We start from the raw sequence: 24,975 nt of genomic DNA, 5'->3' as shown, positions 1-24,975 counted from the left end.
AGATCTCATCAATCTCTGTCTTGATAAGACTTTGTCCATTTCTCTACCTACGCCCCACCCCAAGATTATTGGCCTCTAGAGAACAAGGAGGCCAGTTAATTAAAGGAGTTGAGCTCGGTTTGGTGGTGCTACTAAAGTAGGTTTTAAAAATATGTCTTCAGGAGGAGAGTAAGAGCTGGGCGCAGAAAGTTCACAGTGGCTGAAACAGCCTGCAGTCTTGTAGATGATTCAGTCCAGGTATGGTTTCTCTGGCTTCTGTGAGCCTACAGACATACTTTTAAAAAATAGAAGATGATAGGACCTTGTTAAAAAATTTGTATTGTCTTTGCTTCTCTTGGGAACTTAAGTAGACAGCAAGGCAAAAAAAAAAAAAAAAAAGTACATTATAGCCAAAGTCAAAATTCAAGTTAATAATAAGACTAGTCAACAAAACTTAAACATAAGCAAGGGAAGTCTGCCAAAGGTTAACTCTTGCCAAAAACAAAATGAAACAGTTTGCTCATTAGCTGAGCTTAAAATCTCTCCCATAGGTTCGAAGTGTTAACAATTGCAAGTCTTAAGTGCTAGTTTGGTGGCAAATGTAGCAGATTGCTGTTTTCTTCTAGCTAATGTTAAAAGTGAAACATCAAATTATTTCCAGCATTTAGCTGGATTTTGAATTTCAGGCATTGTATTTATTGGTAACTACCAAAGAGAAGGTGACAGATTGTTTTATATTAATGACTCTCCAACTGAGTCTTATAATGGCCATGCAAAGAAACGTTAAAACTTGTTATTATAGAAAATTTCAAAGATAAAAGTAGAGAGTACAGTGGACGTCCATGGCCCCATCACCCAGCTTCAACAATGATCAACTCATGGTCAGTCTTGTTGTGTTTATACCTCCCACCCATTCCCTCTGCCTCAGAGTATTTTGAAGCAAATTCCAGGCATCATATAATTTTATCTGTAACTATTTCAGTATGTACCTCTAAATTCACAGACTCTTCTTCTTTAATATAACCTCAATACCATCATCACAGCCAAAGAAAATGATTCCTTTCACTATTATCAAATAGTATTCACATTTTTCCAATTATCTTAGATATTTTTAACTGTTTGTTTGAATCAGGATCTGAGTAAAATTCATACATCACCACTGGTTATTATGTGTCTTCACTCTCTTTTAATCTTTCGGATCCCTCTCCATCTTTTGCTAATTTTTTCCTTGCAAATTTTTTTTTTTTTTTTTTTGAGACGGAGTTTCACTCTTGTCGCCCAGGCTGGAATGCAGTGGTGTGACCTCTGCTCACTGCAACTCCACCTCCCAGGTTCAAGCGATTCTCCTGCCTCAGCCTCCTGAGTAGCTGGAATTACAGGTGCCCGCCACCATGCCCAGCTAATTTTTGTATTTTTGGTAGAGACGGGGTCTCACCATGTTGGCCAGGCTGGTCTCGAACTCCTGACCTCAGATGATCCACCCGCCTCAGCCTCCCAAAGTGCTGGGATTAGAGGTGTGAGCCACCGTGCCCGGCCTGCAAGTCTTTTGTTGCAGAAACTTGGTCATATGGAGTTTTCATTTTGGTTTGCTTTTTACTAAACCATATCAGTTTATATCCTTTCTTAACTTTAAGGACGGAAAACAAGTTAAACTTTTCTTTGTAAAAACCAAGCATGTATTTTTTGGAAATAATAGACTGAAGTCCCACACCTATTGCCAATGCAATAATAACAAGAACAACTATCATCAATAAACACCTTATATTTGCTAAGCACTTTGAATGCCTTCTCATTTTAACCTCACCGTAACCTAGAAGGAAGGCACAAGAGGGTTAAAAGACTTATCCAAGGTTACACTGCTAAAATTAGGATGCTTACTCAGGCCTTTCTAGTTCTATTGTTCATGCACAGTAGGACCAGAGAGAGGTCAGCGTTGGAAAGTCGCCTAGGCCCAGAGACCTGGAATAATGCTAGCAGAAAAGGTCTGTTTATGTCATTCAACCATCTGCTGGGTGAGTCATCAGCATATGATACATGCCTCAGACTGGGGCCTTCTGAGGAATCACAAAGAATCGAAAGCCCATGACCCTACCTTTAAAGGACTTTGACTTCGCCAGCGATGCACCCCTGAAAAAAACACAAGGTACAGAGACATTAAAACATCTAGGAGGAAATGATGACACAAGGGCAACTTTGCAGAAATAAGGGGACCGGGCTGATACGTGCCCCGAGGTGTTGCACCGAATGGGTGCTCCACAGAGAAAGCAGGCATGATGAAGGGTTTTAAGGAATAGCAGGAAAGGCCAGGGAGCACGGAGGCTCATGCCTGTAATCCCAGAACTTTGGAAGGCCGAGGCGGGCGGATGACCTGAGGTCAGGAATTTGAGACCAGCCTGACCAACATGGAGAAACCCCGTCTCTACTAAAAGCACAAAATTAGCCGGGCGTGGTGATACATGCCTGTAATCCCAGCTACTCGGGAGGGTGAGGCAGGAGAATCACTTGAACCAGGGAGGCAGAGATTGCAGTGAGCCAAGATCGCGCCATTACGCTCCAGCCTGGGCAACAAGAGCGAAATTCCGACCCAGAAAAAAAAAAAAGCAGGAAAATGAAGAAGTGCTTATCTCTGCTTCCTGCCATCCCGACTTACGAGACCACAGACAGGATCTTTGCCTTTTGGTTGAGTAAAATATAGGTTTCCAGGTCCCATAAGTAAACGTGTAGTTCCTTGTCCAAAATTTTCTCCCAGAACTTCCTTATCCTATATCACTTCCCTGCAGTTAGAACATGATTGAAGATGTTTCTGAATAGCATGTTTCCAAATACCTGTTAGAAAAAGGAAAAAATGGCTTCTGTAACAACTACTTCATAGCATTATGAAGGATTAAGTAATAGTGAGAAAGCATATAGGACAATACCTTGTATATGTTAAATGCTATATATAAATGTTCATTTTAAAAGGAAAATAAAAATTAGTGACACCTGTTGAGTGTTTTCTATGTTCTAAGCCCAGTTGATTTGGCCTATCAGTTACACATTAATCTTCATAATAATCCTAGGAGAAACCAGCTATTATTATCTCCACTTTATAGATAAGGAAGCTGAGCTCAAAGAAGTTATATAACTTATTGGGCACTCCCCAGAAGTGGCAAGGCAGCCCTAGGATTTAAATCTGCCTAACTCTACACTTTCTATGCTCAATAGAAGCAAAATGCTGGTGCCTCTGCCCCACCCCAAGCTGGGCATTTGCTTTAGGTTGTGTTCTAGTGACACTGAAAGGTGTTCATGCTCCCCAGGGAATCACACTCATGACCTGGACTTCATCAGCCACATAGGTATTGCTTAGACAGGTCCAGAAGCCAGGTGGTTCTCCTCCCTTGGCCCAGCCTCTCCTTAAGGAAGTCAGACTCTGTGCTCAGAGGGAGGAAGAGCTGGCTGCCACAGCCTTCGTCACAGTGGTGACAGAACTAATCTAAAAACTTGGCAACATCAAAACTTCAGCCATCCCTGCTTCTTAAAGGACACCTCAAGGCTTACCTCTGTGTTTCTTACAGTCATGTTTCGCCTCTATGATTCAGATGAGAACGGTCTTCTGGACCAAGCGGTAAGTTCTCACTCTAAATATCCCTCACGGACCTGAGAAAGGCTGGGGGAGCAGGGAGCAAGCAGAGGAAGAATCTGAAAATGTTCAGTTCTGTCTTTATAGTGATAGCAATGTCTCGATGCAGGCTGAGGAAATCCGACTGGGACCTCTCCACCTGCTATTTCCTAAGGGCCAGCCTTGCAGAGCGTGAATGCCAACTTACCTTTTCACTCTCGAAGCCTGGGATCATCAAATCTCAGGATGGACGGATGCTTTAGCATGTGACCTAGTTTAAATTCCCATTCAGTTCACAAGGTCCTCCTGCAATTTCCTGCAGGAGTCCTGAGGCCAAGAGGAGAGGGCAGGGGAGGCAAAAAGACTAGGGGAAAAGGGCACGAGAAAGGAGGCTGCTGGTCACTGCTGACGTGTGAGGAAGGAGGCTGCTGGTCACTGCTGATGTGCTTTGGCATCACCCTTGGCTGCTTCTCCTACTCCAGGGCACTAGCCTAGGAGTCTGGTTCTGTCTGCTCTAATGTCAGGTCATGTTCCCATCCTGTTGCACCTGAGAAAGCCTGAGACTCACCCTTACCCCTTCAGGAATAGGCAAGGATCAGTCAAGGCTCATGGAGTAAAAGGAAGGATGGAAAGAGAAGAAGGCAAACAGAGTCAGATAGGCCCTGTGATCCTGACTGTCAATGTCAGAGATAGGGCTCATTAACAGGAAGGCCCTGAGGTTGAGATGCAAGGGGTTGAGTCAGACCAGAGGAAGGAAGGAAGGGAACAAGTCCACTAGACCAACTGAATCATCCCAATTCCCTCTAAACCCCAGGGTGCCTCTGTGGGAAGCACTGTGGCTCTTCAGCCACATTGCAATGCTGTGGGTTGGGTCATCTGCGGGAACATTCAGAGGATCACAGATTCTCAAGAACTTGGTCATCACATATTTACTGAGTGTCTGCATTATGTCAGGCACTCTTCTAAGCACTGGGGGTATGGCAGTGTAGCCAACTGACAAACTTCCATGCCCTCATGAAGTTTTCATTCTAGTCCAAGCACAGACACTAAGCAGCATAGTAAAAACATGTGTCAGGTAGAGATGGGTGCTAAGAATAAAAATAAAGGAGGGGAAGTGTTGGAAGAAGTTGCAGCTTTAGTGAGGGTGGCCAAGGAAGGCCTTTCTAGGACGGGGCATCTGAACAGAGGCATGAAGGAGGTGAAGGAGTAAGTCTAGGGGAAGAGCCTTCCAGGAGAAAGAACAGTGAGTGTGAGGATCCTGAGGGTGCCTAGGGTGTTAGAAGATTCACTCCAGGCCAGTGTGAATGGAGCAGAATGAGTAAACAGATGAGATCAGAGCGAGGGAATGAGATTAGAGAAGTCATGGGATGGGGGTAGGGGAGTGGGGAGTTTGCAAAGCATGTTAAATTTTATAGGTGATTAAAAGTGTTTATCTTTAGCCAGGTGTGTGCCTCACACCTGTAATCCCAGCACTTTGGGAGGCCGAGGCAGGTGGATCACGAGGTCAGGAGTTCAAGACCAGCCTGACCAATATGGTGAAACTCCGTCTCTACTAAAAATACAAAAATTAGCCGGGCATGGTGGTGCACGCCTGTAGTCCCAGCTACTCCGGAGGCTGAGGCAAGAGAATTGCTTGAACCCTAGAGTTGGAGGTTGCAGTGAGGCAAGATCATGTCACTTACTCCAGCCTGGGTGACAGAGGGAGACTCTATCTCAAAAAAAAAAAAAAAAAAAAAAAAGTGTTTATCTTTTACTCCAGAGAAATGGAGAACCATTGACGATTTTGAGGAGGGGAGTGATGTGATTGACTTATGTTTTAACAGAATCACTCTACTCCGGGTGCGGCGGCTCATGCCTATAATCCCAGCACTTTGGGAGGCCGAGGCAGGCAGATGACCTGAGGTCAGGAGGTTGAGACCAGCCTAGCCAACATGGCAAAACCCCGTCTCTACTAAAAATACAAAATAAATTAGCCGAGCATGGTGGCAGGTGCCGGTAGTCCCAGCTACACGGGAGGCTGAGATCGGAGAATCACTTGAACCTGGGAGGTAGAGGTTGCCATAAGCCGAGATTGTGCCACTGCACTCCAACCTGGGTGACAGAGGGAATGCAAGCAGGGATACTGGTTAGGAGGCCATTGAAATAATCAAGGCATGAAATGGTGGTAGACTTGTGCAGGGCAGAATCATTGCAGGTGGTAAGAAGTTGTTAAATTCCAGATACATTTTAAAGGTAATATTGGTAGACTGAAGCAAATCTCAAAAGAGTTATCTGATTCAATCTGGAATCCCTGGCATATGGACTCCCAGTAACGGGGAGGTCATCCACTACCTTAAGACAGCCATTCCACTGCTGGAGGTGAGGCTGGAGAGGGCTTCCTTCCCGAAAACAGGCACTCCTCTGTCTGCCGGGGAATCGTTTTCAACTCAAAACCTGCTTCTGCTCCCCTTCTCCCTCAACCCAGCAGGGAGGCCAAAATAGCCAGTCCTCAACTCCTCCCTTCCCTGCATCCTTCTGCTTCCTTCTGTCCCCCGTACCTGGCCAGGACAAGTGGAATACCTATCCCATACAATAGACCTTCAAGTATTTGAAGGTGCTATCACATCTCCCCTAAAATCTTCTCCAAGCTAAAATTTCCCTATTCCTATGCTGGTTCTCATAAGGCAGGATTAAATATCCACTTTGAACAAGCTCTGGTTTGTCAATGCCATTCCTGAAATGTGGCACAGAACAGAATCCATCCCCTATGACCCTTTAAGTGTCCAAACGTGGCCCGATCAGGAAGACCTCAGGAGAACTTTTTCTTTTTGAAATCTGCCAACTCTGCTTCTATTTACATAGCCCAAGACTGAGTCCAATTCTTGGTTCCTGAATTACATTTTCTCATTAAATCTTGGACCCAACCAGATTCGCAAGTTCTTTTCTATTGGAACTTCTGCCGAAACCTCTCCCCACCTTTGTGCCCACTTTCTTACCCTCATCTACTGGCCTATCCTGTAGTTTTACAATAGATTGTTTCTTAATTTAAATGAAATATAATTTTTTTAAATCCCTGCTGGGTTTTAGCTGGCTATTTTGACCCAGCATTCTATCTGGTGGAGGTAACACTTTTGAACCTTGCTTCAGTCTACAACATGTCCTCCCAAAGCAATGTTACTATGAACATCTTAGCTGGTGCCTAAGTAGTGCTAACGTTGACACCAAATTCCTCTGCAGTCTGGTATGTTTCAGCAGGGCTCTCAGAACACTGACTCATTGGCAGCCAACAATTCTGTGAGGTTTTTGATGGAGCCTGGCCTCAGTACCAAAGGGCTTATTCATCAAGTAAACATATTCCTCATGAGTTTCCTGTTCACGGACTCCTGGGCTAAGGGCTGGACCATGGTAAAAAGGAAACAGAGGAGATAACAAAAGGAATCAAGATCATGGTACCTGAGCTAAGACACACACAGTAACCCTCCATGCAAGAGAAACTGGCCTTGAGTGGGGAGATGGATCCCAAGTTGCTAAAGCTGTGGGGATGAGTGATAAGAAGTGACAGGAGAAACCTGCCTTGGTTTGTAAGTATTTGTGGAAGTGATAATCACAAAGAGGGATAAAAACAGGAGTGCTTTCTATGCATTCCAAGTTAAAGCACAGAATAAGGGAGAGAAGGTGGGTCCAGGAGAAGTCAGTGTTAATGAGCTTTTTGCATACCTCCAGCTTATGCATGCTCTGTGCTTCTCGTGAGCTTTGTGGTCGAGACAGAAATAAACTGAGCTCCTCACAAAATGCCAGTTACTGCACCAGCTTCTTCTCTTGCCCTGCCCTGTCCCTCTTCCCACTGGGCTTAATTTTGAGTTCAGCTCTTAAGGACACACTTTTGGTTGTCTCCTTTGATATTTTCTCCCTTTGCTATTTTCTAGGAGATGGATTGCATTGTCAACCAAATGCTGCATATTGCCCAGTACCTGGAGTGGGATCCCACAGAGCTGAGGCCTGTGAGTTTCTGTAAGGATGGGGTGGCTTTGGAGTGAGCTTCTGAGATGGGAGGGGGACACACTCGGGACATGAATGAGTGTTTACTCTGCAGGTGCTCCCAGACTCATCTTCTTATAGGCAGCTTCTTTGGAGTCCTGCACTTTACCTCCCACCTCTCTGATAGGAAAAATGTAGGCATAAGGAAAATGTGCAGACGTAACTGAAATAACCATACTAATCTTTTCACCAGTGCTAAAATGTTATAACAGAAATTCATCAGTCAAAGAATTTAGAGAGAACTGTAGAGATTTCTGTTAGAAAGAATTGTAGAGATTTTCCTCAATCACCAGATAAAATGAATTATAATAATTACATTTAGGGGCTCCTATGTGTCAGGTATTTTATTATTCACTTTACATTCATTTTCTCTAATCCCTGCTACAGTGTTGCAAACACAACAATATTATTTCCATTTTTACAGATAAGCAAACCAGAGCCCACAGAGTCAGGGTGACTGACCCAAGGCCCAAGGGCAGAGCCAGACCTGGAAGCCTGACCTCCTCACTCCCAGTCTGCTCTATTCACACTTAACGGGAGGGGAAAGGGTAAAACACAAACCAGATAATGCAAGACCAACAAGACAGCAGAGGCAGAAGGCAGGTAGACAGGTTGATGATGAAAATGGACAATGATTGCTCTTCGGATTCCACAGATATTGAAGGAGATGCTGCAAGGGATGGACTACGACCGGGATGGCTTTGTGTCTCTACAGGAATGGGTCCATGGAGGGATGACCACCATCCCATTGCTGGTCCTCCTGGGGATGGATGACTCTGTAAGTCAACAAGCTGGAGTTCAGAAATCTCTTGCCATTCAGGAACATTGGGCTCCACATTAATATCCACATATCACTTTGGCTTCTGCTCCAGACTGCCCAACAGATGTGCCATGCATTCTAGACCAGCCCCAAAGTCCTCTCTATTCACATTATCTTGTATCCATTAGTGCCTGGAATATATTCATTTGACAGACATTTACTACGTTATTACTACATTAAAAATACTGCTGTGAGGGCACACAGACACAATATCTGCCTACAAGAACCTTATACTCAACCAGGCAAAGGGCCACAAACTTCAAAGAAGAATTCTGTCTTTTCAACAAATTAGGTTTAAAAATGCTAAGAAAATTGGGGAAGGAAAGGTGAGAGGAAAGAAAGAAGGGAGAGAGGAAAAAATACTGACTTGTTGTAGGGGTGGCTTCCATGAGTGTATCTTATTTAACAATCAAAACAACCAGATAAGGTAAATATTTTTATCCCAATTTACACAGATGGAAAACTGAGGTTCTGACCCTAAGGCGCAAAAGGAGGAGTGAGGATTTGTCTCTGACACCAAAAATAGTGCGCTTTGTAATATCTCACACGTAAGAGTTAGGCCAGTGGGAAGAAACCTTGGAAAGTGTTGACTTGTCCCTGAAGAATGCATGAGATTTTGATGTCCCATTCTTGAGAATAAAGAGCAGGTGGAAAGACCTAGAGAGAGTTTATGGCTTGGAGAACAGCTTGATTAAAAACACAAATGAAAGAAAGTTCTGGGTGTGTTAGGCAAATCTCCCATTTGATCAGAGTAGGGCATATGTGTAAAGGCTTAATGTGAAATTGATGGTTATATATACCTTCATCTGACCCAGTTACTGCATTCTCTACCTATTTACCAAGTGAACTCACTTCCATATGTGAGGTAGGGAAGACTAAAACTAGTAGAAGCACAAATGGTGACATTAAGCGTTTACTAGTCACACTGGTGGTGTGACAACACTACTTTGAGATTACAGATCTCAAAGATTACACTTCTTTCACACTATTCCATAGAGAGGAACAGAGCAGCAAGTGCAGCTGGGTGAGCCTCTAGCTGACCAAGTTGCCTATAATATCTTCATTTCATAGCTCTGCAATTCAGGACTAAAGCTGAGCCCCCATTTCTGAAACTCAAGAACTAAGAATTGGGCTGGGCGCGGTGGCTCAAGCCTGTAATCCCAGCACTTTGGGAGGCCAAGATGGGTGGATCACGAGGTCAGGAGATCGAGACTATCCTGGCTAACATGGTGAAACCCCGTCTCTACTAAAAAATACAACAACTAGTCGGGCGAGGTGGTGGGCACCTGTAGTCCCAGCTACTAGGGAGGCTGAGGCCAGAGAATGGCGTAAACCCGGGAGGCGGAGCTTCCAGTGAGCTGAGATCCAGCCACTGCACTACAGCCTGGGCGACAGAGTGAGACTCCATCTCAAAAAAAAAAAAAAAAAAAAAAAGAACTAGGAATTGTGCAATCATTTCATAGCATGTCCAGTGCTTTCTAAGCGCTAAGGAGAAATCAAGGAACCAGGATCTACATGACCCCCTTCTCATTCCTTAGAACCCTAGAAAGTCAAGCTGGAAAAGATCTTTGTGGTCCCTGGTTGATTTCCTTTGTTTTACAAACTGAGACCCAGAGAGGTGAAGGAACTTGCCCAAGGACATCCACTGAACTGGCACTAAAGATCATCCCCCTTACTCGGTCATATCACACCTCTCACCCAATGATCCTTTGCCAAGAAGCTTTATGTACAAGAACCCAATCTAGGAACTGGAGGGGCTCAGATAAGTTAAATACACTTTCTGCTGATTTTACTCACTCAAGATTATACTCAAATCAAAACAGAAGTTCTGCTTGGGTGCTGTTCCAAAACACCATTTTTTTTTTCTCATTTAGGGAATAAAGATGGGACATTTTAGTTACAGGGAACCAATTTCCATTTTCTGTTCTACTTTGGACTTGCTGAGGTTCAGAATACCACCAACTCTTTGCATGGAAAAGACCCGCTGTTTTGTGACTGGAGGAAGGAGAGCCCATCTACTTCCTCAGCGTTCTCCCCAGTGTCTCCCCTAAATGCCACATCAGCCTTGTAAAAAGCTCTATTTTACATCAGGAAAGTGGCCAATGCAAGTTTAGTTTTATTAATCAAGAGTTTTGTGCACTTATTTTTAAATATGTACTTTAAAATTTTTTGACACTATTTGGGGTTTTGGAGAAAGCCCCCATCAATGTCTTAAAAGTCCGTGGCTTCTTGGGCTTTTTCAAAACTCACATACAATCACTGAAAAGTCTGGGGAATCGCTGAATGGGATATTTGCAAAACAGACTCTCTCCCAGGGAAATCGTAGCAGCAGCATAAAACCTGGCGAGCACAAGGAAGGCTACTCCCACATTCTGCAGCCACCATCATGTGGAAAGGAAAGAGCCACATGATGGTGCTATAACCCAAGCAGAAACTTTACTTTATCCCTAGTCATGGTCCCTGCACTTCTTATATCCATAAAAATAGTAGCTGAGAAAGGGGGATCAGCTAACTGACCTAGCTACTAGAGGTGTTTTCAGATACATTGACAGCCCTTTGGGCTACATGAAGAAGTCTGCTGAAGAGTGCTATCATTTTCCTTCCACCCATACAGGAAAACCCTGGCTTGCAAAGTAGAGAAGAGGGATGGAAAGAGCATGGGCTCTGGCCAGCAAAAGACCCAAGTTTGACTCCTCCTTCAGTCCTTCATTATTTGTGTGGGTTTGGGCTAGTTACAGAACTTCTCTAAATCTCTGTTTCTCATTTCTAGAATGGGAGTAAATCTACCTCCTTCCATGTCAACAAACACTTTTTAGTTTATTTTGTGTCTCCCAGCATCTGGAATGAAATAAGAACTTAATGAAAGTTTAAATTTACAACGTGTCAGGCATTGAACTAGAAGATTTACTTACATGATATCACTTAATTCTTACAAAAATCCCTTGAGGTAGACCTTGGTCAAATGAGTAAATGAATGATTCAGTCTTTTGGTAAATCATTATCAATTTGTGAATGCATTTACTAAAGTGGAGACCATTAGATAAGAGGGTTTTAATTCTATAAAACTCACGTCCTGGAATAAGCAGGGTTTGAGGTAATGAGAAGAAAAGAGCTTCTCTGTCCCAGAGGAGGAAGCTAGCATTTGGAAAAGACTGTGAGCTCCTCTGGAGATCATAACAGAAGCCTGGGCACAGGCCGAGGTCTGCTTGCAGTGACCAGCTCGAATGCATATGCACCCCAGAATTGCATTTGAATTGCATTTGAGTCCCGCACATTGGACACTATGTCCATGACCATCGGTCCTCATCACCTTACCGTAGCTTTTACTGCTCATAAAACCAGCCCAAGAGTGTTACCTTGCGATGGAGCCTACGAGAAAGGTTCAGGGATCGCACATGCAGGAGGGACATTCCTCCAGCCACAGCCTCAAGCCGTGCTGTGCTCCCCTGGGGTGGGAGGTGGGAGATGCGGTGCTGCAGGAAAAGTGTGTGTCTGTGTGAGGCTTGGTGTGCCTAGTAGGTGGAGGTGATTTCACTTCTGAATAAAGTCAGGAGGAGATGGTCTAACCCTCTCTCTGTCTTTTTACTACTTTATCTGTGTACTGAAAGCTGATAGGAGGAATACATTGTTTTTTACTAAACTCTTTCATCTTGGTTATCACACTAGTACATGCATACTGTAAAAAATTTGGAACGCACAGAAGAAAGTAGAAATCAGAGAATACAATAAATCCATATTGCTACCAGCTATAGCCAACCTCTATTAACAGGTTAGTGAAATTAATTCCCATCAAAGATCTATTAGATAAAACTCAAATCATAACATATCATCGAAATGGCATTCTGTTTTTTCACTTAGCATCGTATCATGAGCACATTTCCATGCCATTAGATAGTCTTATAAATATCTTTTTGATTGCCACCTAACATTACATCAGGTGGATGTACTGCAATTAACCTTTTGGTAATTTTGAGACCTTTAGGATATTTCCAGCTTTTCATTATTTTAAATAATGCTGGGTTCAGCATCCGGCAGGGCCCAAAAAGGCTCATCTGACTTTTAAAAATTATTTCTTTAGGACAAAGTCGAAGAGGAGAGATTGGTAAGTCAAAGGTTATAAACATTTAAAGGATCAAGATAGATAGATAGATAGATAGATAGATAGATAGATAGATAGATAGATAGATAATAGATGATAGATACATAGATAGATGATAGATAGATGATAGATACATAGATACATAGACAGATGATAGATAGATAATAGATGATAGATACATAGATAGATGATAGATAGATAGATGATAGATACATAGATACATAGATAGATGATAGATAGATAGATAGATAGATAGATAGATAGATAGATAGATAATCAGATTTTTGTTGTTCAGTGTATGCTTCTGCCAGCCATGTGGGAGAGGGTTTATTTTATCCCACATACACATACTCCCATTCAGATGTTTCTTGCTTTTAATATTTGCTAATTTTTAAAACACACACAAAAAAACTTTGTTTTTATTTGTATTTAAAACAGTAAAAAAAAATCAATAACTCATCTTCCAAATATTAAAAAAAAAGTCTTATTTAGGAAAAGGAAGAACGTGCAAGAGGCAGCCCCTGGCTTCATCCATCTCAGGGTGGCCAGCTTGGGATCTCACCTCCTATTACCCCTGCAGGGCTCCAAAGGGGATGGGCGGCACGCCTGGACCATGAAGCACTTCAAGAAACCAACCTACTGCAACTTCTGCCATATCATGCTCATGGGCGTCCGCAAGCAAGGCCTGTGCTGCACTTGTGAGTAAATTTCCTTCAAACCTCTTTCCCCCAGGCACCATCTTGCTCTGCACGTGGTTGGTTGATCCATTCCAGAGAAAATGTTGGTATTTCTGCTTCCCAGCTTGAGGGACCACCCATATTGTTCCAACAGAAGGAATAAAGTGAGGCCTTCATGTCCTGTTTTTACTCTACCCAAGTCCAATGGACAGGTCTTGGACTATTTATTATTAGAGGCTTTTTATGGGCCACTGACTCGCTAGAAAAAATTATTAAAGTTCGCATATAATTTAAAATTTCTCATACTACTTTTATTTGGGTTTTCTAGTCAATATTTATTCTGGATATGTTCAGAGGAAACTTATTTTTAAAAAACTAATAAGCATTTGGGGCCAAGTATGGTGACTTACACCTGAAATCCCAGCACTTTGGGAGGTGGAAGCAGGTGGATTGCTTGAGGCCAGGAGTTTGAGACCGGCCTGGCCAACATGGAGAAAACTTGTCCCTACTAAAAATACTAAGGTGCTGGAAAGGATGTGGAGAAATAGGAACACTTTTACACTGTTGGTGGGACTGTAAACTAGTTCAACCATTGTGGAAGACAGTGTGGCAATTCCTCAAGGATCTAGAACTAGAAATACCATTTGGCCCAGCCACCCCATTACTGGGTATATACCCAAAGGATTATAAGTCATGCTGCTATAAAGACACATGCAAACATATGTTTATTGTGGCACTATTCACAATAGCAAAGACTTGGAACCAACTCACATGTCCATCAATGATAGACTGGATAAATAAAATGTGGCACATATATACCATGGACTACTATGCAGCCGTAAAAAAGGATGAGTTCATGTTCTTTGTAGGGACATGGATGAAGCGGGAAACCATCATTCTGAGCAAACTATTGCAAGGACAGAAAACCAAACACTGCATATTCTCACTCATAGGTGGGAACAGGACAATGAGAACACTTGAACACAGGGAGGGGAACATCGCACACCGGGGCCTGTCATGGGATTGGGGGAGGGGGGAGGGATAGCATTAGGAGATATACCTAATGTAAATGACGAGTTCATGGGTGCAGCACACCAACACGGCACATGTATACGTATGTAGCAAACCTGAACGTTGTGCACATGTACCCTAGAACTTAAAGTATAATAAAAAATAAAAATTAAAAAATAAAAAATAAAAATACTAAGAAAAAATTAGCTGGGCATGGTGGCATGCGCCTGTAATCCCAGCTACTCACGAGGCTGAGGTGGGAGGATCACTCAAGCCAGAGGTGCTGGGAGGCAGAGGTTGCAGTGAGCCGAGATCGCACCACTGCACTCCAGCTTGGATGACAGAGTGAAACCCTGTCTCAAAAACAAAAAACAAACAAACAAACAGAAAATCATTTTACATTCTGTAAATGCAATGGGAATTAAAACTCTACAGTTGTTTCACTTTTTAATTCCTTTAGTAAAGTCGGAGTGGAAAGGTGGGAAAAACTACAAGTGGTAGAGGAAAAAGCAGAGAGGAAGACTAGGAAGGCGGACAGGAGAAAGGAATGGGGAAAAGAGTGATAAGGAGTAGGAAAGAAGGGGTCACAGGGAGCAGGAGGAGAAGGCAGAGGGGCTGCAGCAAGAAGGCATGGCAGGCACTGGAGTATGTGGGTGCAGAGCCCTGCCACCCACCCCATGATGTGGACAGTGACACTCAGCCTGAACCCACCAGAGACCGGGGAGCTGCTGCTGCAGGGAGGCCCCTTGGCTGATCCAGGTCGAAGTGCTTCATCCAACACGCGCATGTGAATGAGGCAGCAAGTGACCCCAGCCACAAAAGTTGCCTTGGCAGAGCTGGACCCACTGTCCACAAAGACCAAGCATCAACGGGCTGAAGAAGGGGCCCACCAGGCCTGTCATGGTGATTCATGCCTATCATCCCAGCACTTTGGGAGGCCGAGGTGGGCGGATCACGAGGTCAGGAGATCAAGATCATCCTGGCCAACATAGTGAAACCCTGTCCCTACTAAAAATACAAAAATTAGCCGGGCATGGTGGTATGTGCCTGTAATCCCAGCTACTCAGGAGGCTGAGGCAGGAAAATCACTTGAACCAGGGAGTTGGAGGTTGCAGTGACCCGAGATCGTGCCACTGCACTGCAGCCTGGTGATGGGGGGAGATCCTGTCTCAAAAAAAAAAAGGGGGGAGCTGCACCAGTCTCCCCAGTGCCAGTTCAAACCCAGCTCTCACCCACATTTTATAGATAGATCTCATTCCCATTAAGTTCTAGGCCCATGGGCCTCTGCTGTTCACATAATGGTAGCAAAAACAACAGCAATAATATATGGAGTAGCTACACTGACCCAGACACATGATGCTTTACACAAACTGTCTCATGTACTACTGCAACATCCCTGCAAAGAGAAAGAGGTCGTTTTCTTCCCTTTTTACAGAAAACCCTGAATTTCAGAGAGGTCAAACAATTTACCCAAGGTCATGTGGATTGTTACAGGGGTCTGCCTAGCCTTAAAAAGCCCTGGCCTTGGCCGGGCCCGGTGGTTCACACCAGTACTTTGGGAGGCTGAGGCGGGCGGATCACCTGAGGTCAAGAGTTTGAGACCAACCTGGCTAACGTGGTGAAACCCTGCTTCTACTAAAAATACAGAAAATTAGCTGGGCATGGTGGCACATGCCTATAATGCTTATAATCCCAGCTACTCGGGAGGCTGAGGCAGGAGAATCGCTTGAACCCTGGAGGCGGAGGTTGCAGTGAGCCGAGATCACACCATTGCACTCCAGCTTAGGCAACAAGAATGAAACTCTGTCTCAAAAAAAAAAACAAAAAAAAAGCCCTGGCCTTTCTATCCACTCTCCAATGTCCTGGGCATGCAATACAGTGGCACTGGCATAGCCAGGAGGATGATGCTGCACACTCCCCTTCAGCAAAAAGCGCCTTTCTGGGGATGTGTTCCTGCAGCGTTCACTGCCTACAGAGGGAGTGAGGCAGGTGGAGGTGCTGCCGCAGCGGATAAGCAGGGACTCTCTCCCCCAGGAACGATTGCAGACTATTTTGAATTTCCATTAGAAAAGCCCAGCCCCCTGTGTCCCCTGCCCCTCACCAACCACCCAGAGGGAGGTACAGGCCTTGGCTAGGGTGGGAGGGCAGCTGGGCCTCTTCTACGTGGCCATTCACAAGCACCTGCCTTGATTTTTTTTTCTTTTCAGACTGTAAATACACTGTCCACGAACGCTGTGTGTCCAAAAACATTCCTGGTTGTGTCAAAACGTACTCAAAAGCCAAAAGGAGCGGCGAGGTTGGTGACATCTACTGCCTTGTTCTACTGCATGCCTCATCCAGGAAACATGTCCATCAACATGGATTCCTGGGCAGGAAGGCTTGCTGGGAGCTTCCTCCAGTCCCTTCTCTGCCTTGAGGACCACCTGTAAACCATCTCGTTCATTCATCAATCCATTCAGCACCTTCCTGGTGCCTGCTGTGTGCCAGGCTCCATGCTAGGGGGTACATGGGTTGTAAGAGATGCTCCCCAGCCTGCTCAAGAACTGTCCTGTCTAGGAGGAGAGACAGGCATATATGCAAAGAACAGAGTAGTGAGATGTGTGCTACAGTAACACAGCTGTGTGGAAGGTACAGTGCAAGCACGGGGCAAGTTGCACAAAGGAGCTGGCATTGCAGTTGTGTCTTAAACACAAATTGGGAGGACTTCATGAGACATCGAGAAGGACCAGACTCTCCAGGCAGAGGAAGCCTCGTGTGTAAAGGCATGAGACGTGGCTTATTCCGGGATCCATGCTTAGTTTGGCGTAGCCGGGGTGGAGGATGCTTAAAGGAAAGTGGCAGGAGATGCACTCAGAAAGTGGTGAGATCTGGTCTGAAGCAGGTCTTGTGAGGCCAGCTGAGTGAGAAAGGTGTTTTCTGTGCAGCCGGGGGCTACTGAAGAGCTTCAAGCACAAGAAGATGTGATTGAGTTTGTGAATTAGGTTAATAGCTCTGAGTGTGATGTGGGAGAGAAATCAGGGGAGGGAGACTCTTCCAATACTTGAGGCAAAAGGCAGTACTGTGCTGAGGGCCCGACTGTGGTGGGATCCACACTCACTGCTGTAGGATGGTCCTGTGCTGAGGGTCCCCCGGGCCATGCCGGTTATTGGGTATTTTGACTGTCACGCTGGCTAAAGAAGAGAAAATGAAGGGAGAGTTTGAGAGGTAATTTGGAAGTACCACCACCATGACCAGGACATGGTGATAGGGATGCAGAGGATGAGACAGGGGAAGAGGTAGGGAATGGCTCCCAGGTTTCTAACCCTTCGGCCATTGGGTGATGCCATTCTCCAACTCTGGAAATAAACTTACCTTAAAATTAGCAGGGAAAGGGCACTTTGCCTTCCTGCAAAGGGAGATGACATGGAGGAGTGTGAGTCAGGAGATGGTTAGCAGTGAGAGTGGTACCCAGCCCTCCTGCAGAAGGACTCCTGGGAGAGAAAGGCGCCTCCTAGGATTTGTGTGCATGCCCCATGGACACTGCATGGTCTCATCCACGCTGTCTGCACCACCCCATGCACACCCTGCTCCATGTCCATGCCATTCACCAGGACACGTGGTGTACCTGCTGGATGCAGGCCCTAAGCCTGCACTCTGGCCACTTGTCATACAGAGAACAGAGTGAGGGCGATGAGGGGCTGGCAGGGCACACTCACAACCTTCTCAGCCTGCAGGAGCACCCCCAGTCTTTCACCATCTCCTCGATTCCAAAGAGAATGGGGAAGGCAACGTGGTGTTGGGGGAACGGCTCCGGACTTGGGATCAGAAGACCTGGCTAGGAAACTCTACTTGGCCATTCACCAGCCTTGGAACTTAGGGCCAGTCAGTTCACCTCTCTGAAACTTTCATTTTTTTCCTCTGCAAAATGGAAATACTAATCTCAGAGCAAATTCAATGTGGCCATGTAGATGACAGATTAATTAGCAAACCGAGTTATTTACACCCTCGGAAGTGCAAGGCACAAGGTGATAAGCTACCAACCAAACTGACACATTTTCTGGAGCAATAATTTTACCAAAAACATTCTTAGGGGAGGCCTTAAGCAACTTAATTGCTAAGTAATTTAAAACATTTATTCTTGGACCAAGTGCAGTCACTCACACCTGTAATCCCAGAACTTTGGGAGGATGAGGAGGGCCAACAGCTTGAGCCCAGGAGTTTGAGACCAGCCAGGGCAACATGGTGAGATCCTGTCTTTACAAAAAGAAAATACAAAAATTAGCCTGGTGTGGTGGCATGTGCCTGTAGTCCCAGCTACTCGGGAGGCTGGGCTGGGAGGATCGCTTGAACCTGGAAGGTTGAGGCTGCAGTGAGCTGTGATCATGCCACTGCACTCCAGCCTGGGCAACAGAGTGAGACTGTCAAAAAATCACATTTATTCTTATTTAATACAAACCTGGACAGAATTACACGACTATTTCGTGGGTTTTTAATACTGCGCTTGTAGTTAGCCACTTCAGGGTATGTCCCCCACCTTCTCCTAGAGTCTGTATCTACTTCCTTCTGTTATTTGTGGTATCATGGTGAAAATTTTCAAGGAAGAATTTTGGTGAGAATTCTTCAGCCTCCCAGATAGTGGGGCTACTAGCCAGCTGCTGTTGCTTTAGCTGCACTGACACACACATAAAAAACATCCCCACCATTCCCACCTGTTTCCAAATGCCTAGGCTGCCCTCGTGATATTTCCTGGTCATGGAGCAGATACAACCAGCTCTCCAGGAAACAGGTGTGAAAAGCACCAATGGACCCGCACTAATTTCTTTTGACTTTTCTCTAATTTCCTTCTAGAGTGCTTTTCAGTCTCAATTTCACATTATAATCACCCAGAGTGCATTAAAACATATTAATCATGTGCCCCACCCTCAAAGACTCTAATTTATTTGCTCTGGAGTGTCCGCTGGGCATTAGGACTTCTAAAAGCTCCCCCAGGTAGTTCTAATGAGCAGCTAAGGCTGAGGAAGGAGAAGGGCGTTACCCAGTTGTGGGTACCCGCAAAGGGCCAGCACTGTCCCAGGGAGGCCCTTCCAAACGTGCTATCTCATTGCATTGCCCCAGTAACCCCAGAAGTGGGGCTTCTTATACCAATTTCTACAGGTCAGGGACCTGACACTCAGAGAGGTCTAAGAACTGGCCAAAGGCCACCACTTCAAAGAGACTCCAGCCAGTTTTGTCTGTGGCCCACCCAAACCCTCCACAGTTCCTCTGCACCACGCTGCCTTCCACAAGAGGGCGCGTACAAACACATCACTGCAAGGAGTTCTGCAAGACAAACAGATGGACTGCCAGACAAGATGCTGCTCAGAGGCCTGCCTGCCCGGGCGATTGAGCTGTTCAAAATGTGGCAAAGCGGGTTTTTAATCTACTTCGATTCACACAATGTCAGTTAGGCAGGGAGGAACCACATCGTGCCATTAGGCAAAGCAATCCAACCTCCAATAAGCATCCTCTACACAGGAAACAGTCCCTCTGGTTCTCGGCATCCCCTCCCAGATCCTTCTCCTCCAGCCCAGGGCCCCGGGGGGCATGGTTCTGCCGTTTTCCCTGGCATCCTTCGCTTCCCTTCTGCAGGTGATGCAGCACGCATGGGTGGAAGGGAACTCCTCCGTCAAGTGTGACCGGTGCCACAAAAGTATCAAGTGCTACCAGAGTGTCACCGCGCGGCACTGCGTGTGGTGCCGGATGACGGTGGGTTGGTGCCCAGGGCAGCCCTGCTTCTTTTCAATGTTTTTTTTTGCCCAAGCTGCGGCCCAGGAGCAGTGAACATCTGGCCAGAGGGCATGAGCAGAGCTAGGGGAGCGAGGGAGCCCCACAGCCCCTATGCAATGCCCTCAGCCTAACGATGCTCCAGTGAATTACCAAGCTGCCCAGAGAGAAGGCACCCCGGAACCAGGGGAGTGAGGACTGCTGAAGAAGAAGCTGGCCAGTCCACTGTCTCTGTGGCCTGGCAGCTGGGATCAGCAGGCCCGACTATGAACTTCTTTCACCTGGGTGTCACCTGGGGCCGGGGACACTGACAGAGTGGGAGAAAAATTGGACAACAGGAACATCATGGGAGGGGGTGCCTGCCCTGAAGGCGCATTCCTCAGGGCAGCCCCACTGCCAGGGCCAAAGGTTTGGACCTGCTGCCACCAGCCACCGCACATGCTGTGTCCACAGCCCCACTGGACACCCAGAGTGCCACTGGCAGCCACTGAGCTGGCCGACCTGCCTGACAAAACTCAGTGCCAGCTCTTGTCCTTCTTCCCAGGTATCAGCCTCAAAATGTAGATTTCTCAAAACCAGACTGCAGAACTCTCAAAATACAAAGGTTGAATCACAAGGTTTACTCTCAGCCATCCATGAGTTTTTTCATCAAGATCTCCCTCCTCCCAGAGTCTCGGGACCTGGAGAGCACATATCCAAGGGGGCTCTGGAATCAACACGGGGTGCCACACTGAAGAGTCACAGGCCGGCTCATGACCCTGTTGCTTCAGTAGCCATGAGCAGCTCTTGGCCTCCTTGTTCTGCCCACAGCTGACTTTGCACTCTTAACCACACACACACACACGCACACACACACACACACACACACACACACACGGCAATACTGTCAAAGTCAGCAGTGCATCAGGATTTGGGGGAGCACTAGACAGCTCGCCTCTCCCCAAAACCTCTTTACCTTCATGTTTGATGTTTCTTTGCTCACTTTCGCTCACTCTCTTTTTCATTTTTTTCATTTCTCCCCGCAGTTTCACCGCAAATGTGAATTAGCAACGTTGTGTGACGGTGGGGAACTCAGAGACCACATCTTGCTGCCCACCTCCATATGCCCCATCACCCGGGTGAGTGCTCCTGCCCTGATGAGGGCTCTAGCTTCTCTGGGTTCTGGTTTCAGATGCAGGCAGCTTTCAGACATTCACATCCCTCACAGGGCTTCCCTGACAACTCTTTGGGTTTGTGTTTTCTTTTCTTTCTTTTTTTACTATTATTTTAGGTTAGAGGGCACATGGGATGGTTTGTTACACAGGCAAACACGTGTCGCGGGAGTTTGTTGTGCAGATTATTTTATCACCTGGGTTTTTAGCTAGTGCCTAGTCGTTAATCTTTTCTGCTCCTCTCTGTTGGGTTTGTGCTTTCAGCATGTGCTTGAAAGAGGTCAGCGCTGCACAGATCAGATTTTGAGAGAAAACTTCTCTGACCAAACTGTTTCCAATTGCTGGCCATCCTGAATGCCCTGAAATGACCCGTCAAGGAAAGCACATTTGTTCTAAGCCTCTTGCAGGCAGAGCACAGCACACACCACCTATGCATGGCCAGGCTCCCAACCACCCTCATCTCTGCCAATCTCCCTGCCACATCCAAACCCTATCTCCTTCTACCTCCTGAGTTTCCACTTGGGTGTCTCAGCCAATTTGGAAATGAAAGCAGCAAAATTAAGCTCCTTTACCCCCACCTGACACTTTGCCACCTGTGTTGAAGACTCCTCTTCCAACAAACACCAACACTTAACCATGGCATCTTCCCATCTTAAAAATGTTGCAAGTCCCACTCATTCCTCACATCTCACTCTGAACTTGACCAGCTACTTCTTCCTCATTAAAAAGGCCAACCATAGTGGCTCATGCCTGTAATCCCAGCACTTTGGGAGGCTGAGGCGGGCGGATCACCTGAGGTCAGGAGTTCAAGACCAGCCTGGCCAACATGGTGAAACACCATCTCTACTAAAAATACAAAAATTAGCCAGGCGTGGTGGTGAGCACCTTAAATCCCAGCTACTGGGGTGGCTGAGGCAGGAGACTCGCTTGATCCCAGGAGGTAGAGGTTGCAGTGAGCCACCTCTACCTGGAAAACCCAAGCATTTATTCCACCAAAAGACATGCACAAGAATGCTCATAGCAACTTTATTCACGACAGTTAAAAACTGGAAACAAGTAAGTGACCATTAACAGGAGAATAGATGAATAAATTGAGGCATATCGGCATCTGGCATTCATAGAATGGGAAACTACATTGTAATGGGAAAGAACAAACTATGCATAGAGTAAAAACATGGAGAGTCTCAAAAATATAATGCTGAACCAAAGAAGCTAGACTCAGAAAAAGATATGCTCTATGAATCCATTGTATTAAATTCAAAAGCCAGGCAAAACCCATATGGTATCAGGAGTCACAACAGGGTTATGCTTGAAGAGGTAGTAGTTACAAGGCCATCCCCGTATACAAAATTCATCAAGTCGTACAATTTAGATTTGAGCATTTTACTATATGTGAGAAAACCTTAATAAAATAAACATTAGAAAAATAAACAAGATAAACAAAACCAAGAAAAATGACAACATCATATCATTAGATAGTGCTCAGCAGAAAAGCCAAGCCTATGGCCCGGTGCAGTGACTCACACCTGTAATCCCAGCACTTTGGGAGGCCGAGGGGGCAGATCACGAGGTCAAGAGATCGAGACCATCCTGGCCAACATGGTGAAACCCCGTCTCTACTAAAAATACAAGAAAATTAGCTGGACATGGTGGCACACGCCTGTAGTCCCAGGTACTCAGGAGGCTGAGGCAGGAGAATCACTTGAACCCAGGAGGCGGAGCTTGCAGTGAGCCAAGGTCACACCACTGCACTCCAGCCTGGTGACAGAGCGAGACTCCGTCAAGAAAGAAAGAAGGAAAGAAAGAGAGAGAGAGGGAGGGAGGGAGGGAGGGAGGGAGGAAGGAAGGAAGGGAGGAAGGAAGGGAGGAAGGAAAGAAGGAAAGAAGGAAAACAAGGCCAAGTCTAAGAATTTGCTTCTCAGAGCTCAAGCTTCTAAATCAACTAAGTGGAATTCTGCCAATTTCAGTGCTCCCCATTATGTCCCTTGCCTCAAAGGTAAAGTCAGCCAGTGATGTCATCACTGGAGGCTTGGAGAATCCTAGAAAAAGTCATAGGGTACATTTCTTTATTTAGGTCAGAAGCCCTATGTTGAAAAACTTGTCTCCATACTACACTAGCTTTCTGATCTCTTCATATCAGCCATTTGTTTTTCATCTGATCTCTCTCTTTGTATTAGTCTTCTTTTTCCAAAAGATGCTTGTCTTTCCTTTCTTCTCACAGGACAGGCCAGGTGGGAAGTCTGATGGCTGCGTATCCGCCAAGGGTGAACTTGTCATCCAGGTACCTCATGAGCTCTAAATCCGATTGCACTTTCCAAGTTGTTCCAGGGCTGTGGCGGGCAGGACGGGGTTCAGGTGCTATAGAAAAGCATCTCATCACTTGCCTTCTCGTCTGACCAGTTATACCACCCAGGAGGGCATTTTTTTCTGGCCTCTGGAGTTACCTTTGACAGCCACACTGTCAGCAAGTGGTGAGAGGAAAGGTTGGCTGATTCCATTGCTGGTCTTATTGGGCTTTATTACTATTTTAGGAACAAGTTACATAAAACTTTAATATGCAGATGTCCTAAATAATAACAAAGATGTGGCCTAAAAATAGACAATGGGTTTTCCAGGATTGCCAAGTTGTCTCCAGAACATGATCTGCCAAAATGAAGCTAACCAGATCTAAAAGTTCTTCTTAATCCTTAAATGTATACTTAAGAACTCATTTTTTTACTTGGGTTCACCAATGAACATTTTTTGTGCCTTCCACAGAGTTCCAAGGAATGCAGGGAAGGCAGTCTGGTGAGGAACAAAGAGTACTAGAAAAGGAAATAGAAAACCGGGGCCTCCTGCTCTGCCTCTGAGCCTTAAGTTTCCTCCACTCAAAGGGGACACAGTAATCCCTGCCCTGCCCACCTCCCAGAGGCGCTGTAAGATTAAATGAGAACATACAGATTCACGTGTTGTGAAAAGTAAAACAGGCCAGGCACGGTGGCTCATGCCTGTCATCCCAGCCCTTTGGGATGCTGAGGTGTGCAAATTGCCTAAGGTCAGAAGTTCGAGACCAGCCTGGCCAACATGATGGAACCCCGTCTCTACTAAAAAAACAAAAATTAGCTGGGCGTGGTGGGAGGCGCCTGTAATCCCAGCTACTCTCGAGGCTGAGGCAGGAGAATCGCTTGAACCTGGGAGGTGGAGCTTGCAGTGAGCCAAGATTGTGCCACTTCACTCCAGCCTGGGCAACAGAGGGAGATTCTGCCTCAAAAGAAAAAAAAGAAAAGTGAAACATAAGGCAGAATGAGGGGAGAATCTTAATATGTGAGAAAGCTCTAGAAACCTAGAAGGGCAGAAAGGTGGGAAACAGACACAGGCACACACACATCCACACCCGATACGTGTATGCCAGTTGTTTAGTGCAGGCAGCCAGCAGGATGTGCTGTATCTGTTATGATGGGACAGAGTCCATGCTGTAGGGTTGGCTGTTAAATACATTGAATGTCATCTCCAGAGGTGAGGGATTATTCCTTAGCCTCCAAGATGCTTCTGGGCATCACATAGTCACCCTGGGCAGGTGAGACAAATTTTTTAGATCATTGGGAATGCTATTATCCTTTTCAAACAACATGGCACTGTGTTTGCTGGACTTTTAGCTTGAGATCTGGAAAAGCAGGCATTAGATATTGAATATGGAGGAGAGCTACACATCCACATTGGTGTATCCTTCCACTGAACCCACAAGTATTTGCTGAGTACACACTCTTGTGTCTGGTGCTATACGATCCTTGGTAATAGGGTTACACACACCCCACTCTGCTCCCAATGCATTTTAATCCAGTTGATGTTTTGAGTCATTTATCTAAAAAAATTAAAAAAAATACAAATGAACAACAAAAGAA

General features: G+C 45.6%; 1 protein-coding gene across 4 annotated transcripts in view; it reads left to right on the top strand.

The window, feature by feature from the left end:
* Positions 1–24,975, top strand: part of DGKG (diacylglycerol kinase, gamma 90kDa) — a 213,874-nt gene that overhangs the window by 72,722 nt on the left and 116,177 nt on the right. For 2 of the 4 annotated variants that reach the window (XM_011981893.1, XM_011981892.1), the window contains exons 7-14: positions 3,534–3,583; positions 7,483–7,557; positions 8,250–8,372; positions 13,094–13,211; positions 16,409–16,497; positions 19,809–19,925; positions 20,969–21,061; positions 23,316–23,375. In XM_011981893.1, the coding sequence (XP_011837283.1) occupies positions 3,534–3,583; positions 7,483–7,557; positions 8,250–8,372; positions 13,094–13,211; positions 16,409–16,497; positions 19,809–19,925; positions 20,969–21,061; positions 23,316–23,375 (725 nt within the window). The remainder of the gene's footprint in view (positions 1–3,533; positions 3,584–7,482; positions 7,558–8,249; positions 8,373–13,093; positions 13,212–16,408; positions 16,498–19,808; positions 19,926–20,968; positions 21,062–23,315; positions 23,376–24,975) is intronic. The other 2 variants (XM_011981894.1, XM_011981895.1) reach the window with 2 other exon arrangements.

Source organism: Mandrillus leucophaeus, unplaced genomic scaffold, assembly GCF_000951045.1.
Source record: "Mandrillus leucophaeus isolate KB7577 unplaced genomic scaffold, Mleu.le_1.0 Scaffold231, whole genome shotgun sequence".
Lineage (NCBI taxonomy): Eukaryota > Metazoa > Chordata > Mammalia > Primates > Cercopithecidae > Mandrillus > Mandrillus leucophaeus.
The sequence above is the reverse complement of the archived record's forward strand: the minus strand, read 5'-3'. Positions and strand labels throughout refer to the sequence as shown.